This window comes from Mixophyes fleayi, chromosome 4, assembly GCF_038048845.1.
Source record: "Mixophyes fleayi isolate aMixFle1 chromosome 4, aMixFle1.hap1, whole genome shotgun sequence".
Classification (NCBI taxonomy): Eukaryota; Metazoa; Chordata; class Amphibia; order Anura; family Limnodynastidae; genus Mixophyes; species Mixophyes fleayi.
This window is the reverse complement of record NC_134405.1, coordinates 318403024-318414406: the sequence shown is the minus strand read 5'-3', so window position 1 is coordinate 318414406 and position 11383 is coordinate 318403024. Positions and strand designations below refer to the sequence as shown.

At 41.9% G+C, this 11383-nt stretch overlaps 1 protein-coding gene across 3 annotated transcripts in view; it reads left to right on the top strand.

Moving 5' to 3' along the window:
• The first annotated feature begins 1106 nt into the window (after positions 1–1106).
• CLINT1 (clathrin interactor 1) overlaps positions 1107–11383 on the top strand; it is a 52458-nt gene continuing 42181 nt past the window's right edge. For all 3 annotated transcript variants that reach the window (XM_075210155.1, XM_075210154.1, XM_075210153.1), the window contains exon 1: positions 1107–1280. In XM_075210155.1, coding sequence (XP_075066256.1) covers positions 1240–1280 — 41 coding nt within the window. In that variant the 5' untranslated portion in view covers positions 1107–1239. The remainder of the gene's footprint in view (positions 1281–11383) is intronic.

Genomic DNA, 11383 nt, shown 5'->3' with positions numbered 1-11383 from the left:
GGAGGGTCAAAACGCGTCAGATTTTCAGCTCCATCTATGTACTGACTGATCTCTAACATTGGAGCGTGTACCACCCAGCTCACGGGCACCCAGAGGAGTCAAACCTATGTGCTTTGGTTGACGTACTTACATCGTACTTGCCAACCTTTTAAGAGGTCTTTCCGGGAGATCCCAGGCAGGTAGGGGCAACAAAATGCAGTTTTTGTAGCGGGGGCGGGGCCAAAAATGACGCGATTCACCGCGAATCACGTCATTTTGACGGCAAGAAGCCGTTTGCGGGATATTTGCCTGCTCTCCTGGGAGTCCGGGAGATCTACTCGAATTTCGGGAGTCTCCCGGACATTCCAGGAGAGTTGGCAAGTATGACTTACATAAATTGAAGCTCACCGTGGGACCTAACTCACTCTGACTTACCACTGTGCCCTAAAATCTCTTCTGCTTTTCCCATTTATTTTCCGACAGGAAAAACAGAGTCAAACTGGTTCACTCACTGATGTTAAAAAAATACCAAAAAACCCATTTACTTCATTTATTGTTTCAATACAGGTTTTATTTTAGTTGTAAAATACCAGTTACACAATGTGTTCACACTGTAATAAAGTTAGGATAGCTGGTCTGAAAGTAAACACATCCTTATTCTAAATACAAAGCAGGAAACGTTTGGAAGTGTCATGAATCAGCATATATATATATATATATATATATATATATATATATATATATATATATATATATATATGTGTGTGTGTGTCCATCATGGCTCTCAGCCACTGTTACAGCTTATGGGACACGCCCACTTCGTGTGACGCACGCAGTTATTATTCTGTTACCATGAAGCGCCTCACTAGTTACCTGCCCGTGACGTCATTTCCAAGGTGGAGCTGGCTTGCATGCGTGGAATATCGGACTGGCACAGGTTGAACGACCTCAAAGCGCATGCGCTCTGGGAGTTTCCTCCGACTGAGAAAGCGGTAGGCGGCCGGCCGTTGGCTCTATCCCTTAAGAGCGCAGGCGCGCTGTGGTTGGCAATCACCGCATTGTGTCACTGCGCATGTGTCAAGTGGTTGGCAGATGACGAGGGTGGTTGTCAAGGCGCATGCGCGACGTGACGTGATCGGTGGTTGCGAGGTAGAGCGGTGTAGCGGTTGCGCAGAGTGACATCGGCTGGTCTCCGGTGAGTGAGCTTGAGGCAGAGGAGTGCGAGTCCTCAGGGCCGGAGGAACGGATCGGGGAGCGAAGATGCTCAACATGTGGAAAGTCCGGGAGTTGGTGGACAAAGCGTAAGTTATAGTGAGAGCAGAGGGAGCTCCTGGGGACTGGTGGCCACTGCAGAGCTCCGGCTCCAAGCTGGGCCTGTCAGGTGTCATTCAAAGACACACAGGGCTCGTCTCTATTATGTACCTCTTATCAGACTGTATGTTCATTATATAGGTCAGCTATGGATATGCTTAGGGAAATTAGTGCTCATGGTCAGCACAGAAATGGTTTTATTATTATTACTTAAAAATACTTTATTTTATATACTAAATACATTTTAATTGTTTTTCATGCTTGCTTTTTACCCTCTATACATACAATAAAGGAATAGGTGGTCCAGAGATAGGTATAAACAGGGGATGGGGGGGGGGGGGGAATCTTCGGGGCATTTATAAATATAGTATGTATTATCAATGGCACCTCCGACTATAATGATAGTCATTTTCTTTGTGTCTAATATTTTAACTGCTTAAGCTGGGTACACACTACAGAAATTTCCACCAACTTTTTATGCCGAGCGATTTTACATGCGATCGCTCGGTCCGTGGACTGCATACACACTGGCCTTGTTTAGGACCATAAAGGGAAGAGCGACGTCCCTTTAGCCACTTTTTACAGCCATGTTGTCGTGAGCAATGACTGTAATTTCGTACTTATTGTTGTGGATTGGTGGGAAGTTTATACACACTACACAGCGGAAACGAGATTGTAACGAAAATATTAAACGGTACGACCAACCAAATGAGGCGACAATCTTCCATTTGGGCAGACTTTCGACCATCGTGTCACTGCACACACTGACCCGACTTTTGAACGAGCGATCGTATGTTGGCTGATTTAGCAGATTATTGGATGTAAACTGGGAAGTGTGTACCCAGCTTTAGTATGTAGTTCTCTATATCGACCAATCTCTCCAGTCATGGTGTCATCCCGTGACCGATTTAAATTATAGGTATGGTTAATTTGTTCCTCTACACATCTTCCTATGTCACAAGTTCTGTGCGCTTCTGGAATTAGTCACTTATTCCCCTTTACCCGTGCAACTATGCTTAATCACCTTGGAATGTGATTCCTTAATCCCAGAGTAGGTAAAGTGCGCTTTTGAAATAAGAAAACAAGTGTTTAAATATAATGCCTTTATTGGCTGAATGTATAGGATATTTTTATAATTCCCTTATTTAAATCACTTTTTGTTTCAGAATAAATATACCTTATAAGTCTAGCACTAACAAACTCATTTTTATCTTTTAATTTCTTTGTTTCCATAAACAATGTCCCCCTTCCCACAGTGGTCTATAGCTGATGAGAAAAGTCATTTTGCATTTCAACGGTTCGCCTATAAACTGGTCAGGGTTAGAAAATAAAGTTTTAGCTAATTGTTTTCAATCATAGGTGGGCTCCTATGGCAGAACCTGTTTGTTTAGGTTGGTGAATTGGAAGTGTTGAATACTAAATGTTTGTTTTTGTGTGTGGAGGTATTGCCTGCTGGTTTTTGAAGTCTAGAAAACAATTTGCTATTTGAAAACCAGATTAGAAAATAAGATAGTAAAAAGTATTTGTTATCAAATTGATGGCTGCATATAAAGGGCTTATCATTTGAATCACATTTTTTGCAAATATCACAGAAGTCCCTCCAGAAAGTAGTTTGATCATTTACCTAAACACACAACTCTGACTGTACATAAAAATATATAGTGAAACAAACATATATTTATGATAACATTTAGAAATGGCTTTTTATGGGTCTATTGGTAACAACCACAAACATATATGTGAATATTTTGTCTAGCTTGAATTTGGGACTTTGTTTGTTCACTAAACTTTTCTTCTTATACCTGATTACATGAGACCACAAATTTCAATTACGGATTCTAAATAATTCAGATATAGGTAGTGGACAAAAAAAAGAAAAGTAAACAAGTTATGTAAGGGGCATAATACCTGTATGGACTGTGGTATTGTCTACCAGTGGATGGAATCCTGCAGAAGAGATGGCACACCATATTTGTACAAGAAAGTTGCTCAACCGATGCCCGTTTGATGATGATGGTCGTTGTCTTGTCCTTATTCCAGAGTATCTCATAAATGTTTGAGTGGGTTTAGAGCTGATGACGGAGAAGATCATGACATGGATGACATCAGTGCCCTGTTGGAAACAAGCACTCCGGCCTGTACAGTTCTTTATGTTGGCACCACGCGTTCACTTATCAGTTTGTGAAGGATGATTCATGTGACCATATCGCCCCTCTCTACTACTTGATAGTCCATTGCCTGTGCTCTCTGACCCACCAAACTTGAAAATGCACATTGCCAGGTGTGATGGCCAACAGGTGGAGGTTTTGCTAACAAATCATGATGTACATGTCACATGACTGCAATTTTCAATCTGCTATTGCTTGTCTGTTTTGCCTTGCACTCAGAGTTAATGCACAGGTATAATGATGATACTGGAGTATATACTTCCGTCCTTTGATGAAGATTCTATCTTGTACTTCCATGCTGACATATCTTTCAAGTCATTGCGTGTGAAGCAGTATCAAGTTGAGCTGTTGTGATCACAGAAGCACATGCCACACGTACCCAAACAAGCATCCTCTTTTAGCTGTGCCTCCCATAATTAGAGGCAACCAGGGCAGTCCAGTATTTTTATACATAACCCTGACCATGGTGAAGCCCTTGATTTCAATATGTTCGTTTCCCTTATTTACCCAGATGTTAAACTTTTTTTTTGTCCAATAACAATTTGTTAAAAGGACTGCTGCACTCAAAATGCAAATGGATGCATGCAAAAGATCTACAAATAGTCTTCATATTTGTGAATGTGATCAGGGGCATATCCGTAAGGTATTTTAGATAAAGTTTTGCTCCCAAAAAGTTTTTTCCCCCACCTATGCACTTCAGATTACCGTATAAATCAACCAGAATATAAGCCGAGGCACCTAATTTTACCACAAAAAACTGGGAAAACTTATTGACTCGAGTATAAGCCTAGGGTGGGAAATGCAGCAGCTACTGGTACATTTTTTTACTTTACTTTTATACATTCAGCTGAGACCCCATGCTTCCACTACAGTGGAAGCACATTCATTAGAAGCAGCGGGATTGGGGGTTAAGGTGATGGGCAAGGAAATGGATAATACACTGGATAAATGCAGTGGTATACAGTAAAACAGTATGTGAAAGCAAGCAAACAGTATGTGAAAACAAAAAAGTAATACTGCTTCTGAAATAGTAATTGGATGTGCCGATAAACAGATGGATCTGCAGTACTTGTGTCTGCAAGGTAGGCGTTATAGGTGCACAGTGGAATAATGTTCAAAAGGTAGTGACTTCCAGACTTGCAGATGTGGCGATATTGTGCAATTACCTTTAGATGGTGGTAAATGCGTTAAAGCTACCATCATGCGGGATGCCTTGGATGCTGTGTAGGGTCCCGTAGACGCTGTGTGCGGTGTGAACCAGTCTGCCCGTGGATGACTGCCGATGATGGGGTCAGGCGGGCGCTGGTGTTCTGGTCAGGCTGCGTGGTTGGACGCCGGGCGTAGTGTGACCTCCCTGCTGACGGCTTCCGATGAGCGCTGCTGGCCACGCATGCGCGGTATGTGAAACTCGGGGATGTAGAGTAAAAAAAGTGTGGTCCTGGGGCATCACTCGAGTATAAGCCGAGGGGGGGCTTTTTCAGCACAAAAAATGTGCTGAAAAACTTGACTTATACTCGAGTATATACGGTACCTATCAGTAAACCAGGCATAAGGAACTTCAGGGGACCTTTTGGTGTCTACTGCTGGCAGTAGACTTGGTTGGACCATTTTATTGTAATTGACTAAACTGCCTGACCCTTGTAGAGTGTGCGGCTCTGACTAAATGGAATAGCATTTGGCTGAGGACTCCCATCATTGTGTCTTGTGATGTCTTGATTCGAAAATGGAAGGAGAGCTTGGATATCCAGTTTCCAGTGTAAGCCAATCATTCATCCTGGCTTCCCAACAATCTGAGCTTGTTAGCCCTGCGCACATGTAGTCTAATTATCCTGCATTGTATGTCTGATAAGATGACAATGGCTTGACTTGAGCCATATAACAAGGTTACATACCGTGTCAGACATCTTACTGCTCCACATACACTACAATTTTGATGGGCAATTTGGTGATTTTGGGAATTGACACGTACATGCGACTAAAATGATTGCTCAGCTGGGTCGTATATTGATCGGGCTGTGTGGTAAATTCTGCCCAACCAATAACCATATTGACCTGTCTATGTGATCATCATCTGGCAGGAAATATTGCGCCCGTAGTGTTTTTCACATATTGGAATAGACCGGTTTTAGCGTATGTGTGTGTTAATACTCCTGTTATGGGACGTAAACGTTTTGCATATATATTTGTGAGTGCCATTTAAAGAACAATTAAAATATTTTGTTTTAAAGAGGTTTTATTGCCTCCGTGACAGGGCCTCTTGTTATCTACCAGTTAACTAATGGCCGTAGGGAAAAAAAAAATCCTCCTGCACCTTTTGCCTGGGAGAAGCTCTGTGTCTTGGGTAATAGGCCTATGAAATGTCATGTGTGATATGTGATTCACACCTACCGCAAGCTCAATCTACAAATCTTACTAGTAACAGTCAGATGTCATGTGATGATCTGTTGTGGTATAATATCTTATCTGTCTTTATCAATGTAACGAGATACTGTTTTATAGTATCAGCTTGCAATTAAACTTTTAGTGGCCCATTAAGTCTTGACTAGAATATGGGAGATTGTTTTCTTGTTCAGCTTTTTTTCAGCACAGACTCCCTTTAATATTTGGACATTGCAGTTGAGTGGTTATCATTTGTTTTTGAATGATATTTAGAAGCCTATCCTGAAGAGTTGGTTCTTGTGGTAGGAACTCTCGCACCGTATTGCTCATATCTTTCATGTTTGATGTGTAAGGATATTGGGTTGTGTATTCCAATGAATGTGTGAGTCTTACTTTGCATAATATGCGGTGTCTGCATATATTACTGTACATTTGCCTTCTCTTTTTCCTGTGTATCTGAGAGGCGCCCTGTCTGGCCACCTGTGACAGAAATCCATGTAGGAAATAAACATTATGATAACATCTTGTCCGACCGCAGGTTGCAGTTGACAGTATACAGGTGACAGTATGCCACCTGCAGCAAGACCTTGTCACTATTTGCTCAGTGCTACACTAATCCTTTCTGGGAGAATGTGTTTTTAATTAAAATTAAATCTGGAAAAAAAAAAAATGAAATATCTTCTTGTGGCATGAGTACGCCCCAGTATTTGGGCAGTTGTCACTATGCCCTTATGCTGCATTTTGTTGGATGTTGCTTGCTTACATTTTGCCATATTCCTGAAATGACTAGTGACATTGATACGTTACCCTCGTCTTTCAAATCTCTAACCATTTTTAACGGTACGTAGTATTGAACACACATCTATTTCAGTGTTCTCCCCAGGACCTATGCTGTTTATACTTGTCACCTGGCTCCTGGAGTCCAAAGGAGTTCTGTTATAATAGGACAAACCATTATTAATCCAAATATAATCAGCACTATGTGAGCACTGCAGCCAGCAAGTGGGCAATAACCTCCGGAGTCTTTATAAAATAAGTGTTGGCATTAAACTCTATATTTTTTCTTTATTATTATTATTGCAAGCTATTACGCTGCCCCCACCCGGCTAATTCTTAATACCACCCGGCCGGCAAAACTTTCTGGGGAGAACCCGGTATTTTAAGAACTGTATCCATAAATTGTGCAGCTCTAGACTTAAGCTGGGTACACACTACAGGGTTTTTGTCCAATAATCGGCTCAACCAGCCGACATACGACCGCTCGTTCGGAAGTCGGGTCATTGTGTGTTGTGACACGATGGTCGAAAGTCTGCCCAAATGGACGATTGTCGCCTCATTTGGTTGGTTCAATGTTTTCATTCCAATCTCCTTTCAGTTGTGTAGTGTGTATAAACTTCCGACCGATCCAACTGATGTTGTTTCAGTGTGTACGAAATTAAAATGATTGCTGACGACAACATGACTGTAAAAAGTTGACGGGACGGCCGCTCTTCCCTTTATCGTCTAAAACAAGGCTAGTGTGTATGCAGTCCATGGACCGAGCGATCGGACCATAGATAGGATGTAAAATCAATCGGGATAAAAAGTTGGTGGAAAATTCTGTAGTGTGTACCCAGCTTTAGTAAAATAAGGGTGCACACATTAAAGGGTGAAGAAAACTTTTTGGATGTATCGCGTCATATGTGGGTGTAATATCCATTGATTTCCAAAATGTTTGTTTATAGTTTGACGTGCATATCTGTTACTATTTCTGAAATGTAACAAGTGAGACACTTCTGAATAAAATCAGGTATGTAAAGCCAATCAGGAGACAAGCCTAGACAGGAAATTAAACTTAGTAAACTATTCAGCAGAGAATTAATTTCCTCACTCTTTTTAACACATTGATGGGCAATCTACATACTTCAAAAGTGCCACACATTGCTCTTTCCAGAATTAAATTTCGGTCCTCAAATGACCTCTGATCCTCACATCACTCATCCTGAAATGCCCTCAAATGCTCTTAACTTGCTCCAAAATTCTACCACCTGGCCCCCCGGGGGCCCCCCTCCGCGCCCCTCGCCTGGCCGCTCGGGAGCCCCCCTGCGCGCCCCTCGCCTGGCCGCTCGGGGCCTCCCTCCGCGCCCCTCACCTATAATATTTTAGTCCGGAGTGAAGGAGAGCATGTGGTGCACATTGTACTCCGCACTCTCCATCTCTGATCGTATGTAACATATCTGATAAATTGATGTTTATTGTCTTAAATGTTAAAGCATAATTAATGAAATCACTTTTATTTGAATGACCGAGCTGCAACAATCAGCGGCAATGTGATTGTCCAATTTACATCTGCACTGGGGTTTTTTTACACTTAGGATGCAAATAAGTTTGCCCATATCCAGTGACATTGTATGTCGTTCATGTGCTATGATTTCAATAAAGCTAGGCAGCTTTCATTTCCTGAATTTTACTTTGATAATGACCAAATTGGCCAACTGTATTATTACTATAGGTGCCTAATATATGAAGGAAGAAATAATTGAATTCGCCCTTGTACCACACCTTCATAATTGTCAAAATCTGCTTAGTGTTAAAGCTTATGCGGACAAGCTCACTTAGAGAATCTAGTCTTGCTTCCTCTTGCATTATGGTCTTGTGCTCCTTTCCACTCTTGCTAACGGAACACAGAACTGCTTGAGCCGTTCTCTTCAAAACCTGCACCCCTGCGAGTGACCCGAACTTGCTGTCTTTCTCAGAACTGAGTATTCAAAATCCTGCCCTTACAGCGTACTCGGCTATGGTTTCCAGCACTTAGGCTCTGGAAAGCTGATGGGGTGACGTCATGCAGGGTGGGAATGGCTGATTGTGGGGAGAAAATGCATCCACTTAAGACAACCGTGCTTCTTATGCACTTTAGCCACTGCTGAGCGCTCTGCTTTAAAAGGCTCTGCACTTTTAGTGCTCTGATTAATGTGCTTTATGCCTCAATGGTGTCACCATTTCCTACTAAATACTGACTATTGGTTCAGCACACAAAATGGCTGCCTCCTCAGTGAATAGGAGCCGGTACAAATTAGTTTTACAAACTTCCACGTTGGGTAATAAAGAAGAGACCCCAGCTGAATCTGTGTGGTAGTTCTGCAGTAGAGGGTTGTACAGTTTTGCCAGTACCGTCCTTGTCATTCCACCTTTTGCGTCCTATGTTACCGCTGTTAATTAGAAGGCCTTGGATGAAGGGGCTCACTCTTCTCCCACTTAGATTAGCAATTTTTTTTCCCTAAGACCGTACAACAGACATTTACTGCAATAAGCTGCTCCTGTAAGTCCGTTGTGTAACTTATACCGTCACTGCTGTAATGGTTTGCTGCCTGTTGCATCACTTATGAGAAAGTGCTGAAATATTGTTTGGCTGCTGTCGGAAGGTTTGGTGTAAAGGACAATACTTCCTCTGCATTGTGTCCTCCTTGACACAGTGGCCTTGGTGGGAAAGTAGCTTGTTATTGTGTGTGCCGGAGGCTCAAATGGCTCGATCAGCATAATATACAAAATATCAGGTGACTTCTTTTCTTATTGTTTTTCCTTTTTCTTGTTTTCTATAGATACTTTGAGCTGTGTTTTAGTCCATTAATCAGACAGCTGTTTATTTTACAAGGAAACAGCAAGTACATTAAAGAGTTTAACAAACAATAAACATAATTGAGATGTCCCTTCATGCTGGAGCTGCTGCTACCGGTTTTTGCCCTCACGCTACTGCATAACCATAGTTACATGTGTTCCTGCTAGATAGTAGTATTTTGTATAGCTCTGAGTCTTGAGGGGACGCTTTCAGTGGGTAGAGCAAGAGATCTCCAAATAAAATCTGACTGGTGTGTAAGGCTCTAAAGAGAAACATTAACCTGACATTTTATTTTTATAACAATAGTTATAGGACACTGCTTTATAGTTGGAAGCAAAGAACACTAAAAGTCACTTGTTCCTGGCAATAAAGCTGTTTGGATAAAATATTTTTCTATGTTCTGTTGTGAACAAGGTCTTGTATTGGGTCTATTCTTGGGGACCTCTGCATTTAGGAGTTGGCTGTCACAATGCTGCCATTGTGCGTCTCTGATTATGCAGCATAGTGCGCACAGCAGGATTACTAGGTTATCAGCGTCCCCTTTTTCTCTTTCCTCCTTGTATCTAGTTACACAGTATCCCATGGCACTTTGTCATTGTGCTGCGTTGATCTATTTGTGCCACAGAAACCCTGCAGCCTCCATGAGATCATGTCTTGGGACTATTGCTGCAGGGCAGCGGTACTCCTAGACTGATGCCTAATGGTTGCCATTGACTTTCATCATCATCACCATTTATTTATATAACGCCACTAATTCCGCAGTGCTGTACAGAGAACTCACTCACATCAGTCCCTGCAACATTGGGGCTTACAGTCTAAATTCCCTAACATACATGCACAGACTAGGGTCAATTTGTTAGCAGCCAATTAACCTACCAGTATGTTTTTGGAGAGTGGGAGGAAACCGGAGCACCTGGAGAAACCCACGCAAACGCGGGGACAGACTTTGCAGAAAATACACCTTTTGGTCGTAGCTTGTAATGGGTTTGATCTCAAGTGCCAGAGATCCATGGCATCCAGCACTCTGCTGCTTTCTGCATTGTTCTAATTAATGTATCGAGGAGCTTGTTTCTTTATTGTTTTAATGTACGTGCTTTTGTGTTCTTACTCCGATACTGGGCATCATGGTGGCACAGACACTTCAGCCTCACAGCGCTGGAGTCATGAGTTCGATTCCTGATCATGGCCTTATGTGTGTGGCGTTTGCGTAGATTTCTTCCGGGTGCTCTGGTTTCCTCCCACACTCCAAAAACATGCAACTAGGTTAATTGGCTGCTGACACAATTAAACCTAGTCTGTCTGTGTGTCAGGGAATGTAGACTGAAAGCTGTAATGGGGCAGGGACTCATGTGATTGACAAATATTCTCTGTACAGCGCTGCAGAGTTGGTGACCCTATATAAATAAATGAGGACGATGATGCAGCGGCTGAATTGGGGTAGACCTCAGAAATCCGGTAATTTTCACTGCAAGTGCTTGATATTTGTATTTGAAACTTATAGATATCTTTTATTGGGCCTTCTGATGACTGTTAGTCAGTGTTGTCCAATCTTTTACCTTACTGTACAACCCTGTATTTGTGTATATATTATACAGTCCTGGTCCATAAGAATTGCATTTTCTGGCTTTTTGTTATGTAATGGTCAGCACCCATTATGCACTAATAACGGAAGCAGGCACCACTGTTAATGCACATATTCAGTAGTTCTTACTAGAGATGTATCATGTTCTATCTCAGTCTCGATAAACTTGTTTATCTGTAGGTCGCAGGCTACATTTGTGGTAAAATTGAATCTTCATATTATTTTGTTGTTTGTGTTTATGAGGTAGACAAGTCTGGCCTACATAGATGGATATCTACCAGACTGTTTGTAGTTTGTTCTATGTAGCTATAGAAAATGTGGTTAAATCAACAGTTTGCTGCTATTTGGCTTAGCCTTGATTATCGCAGT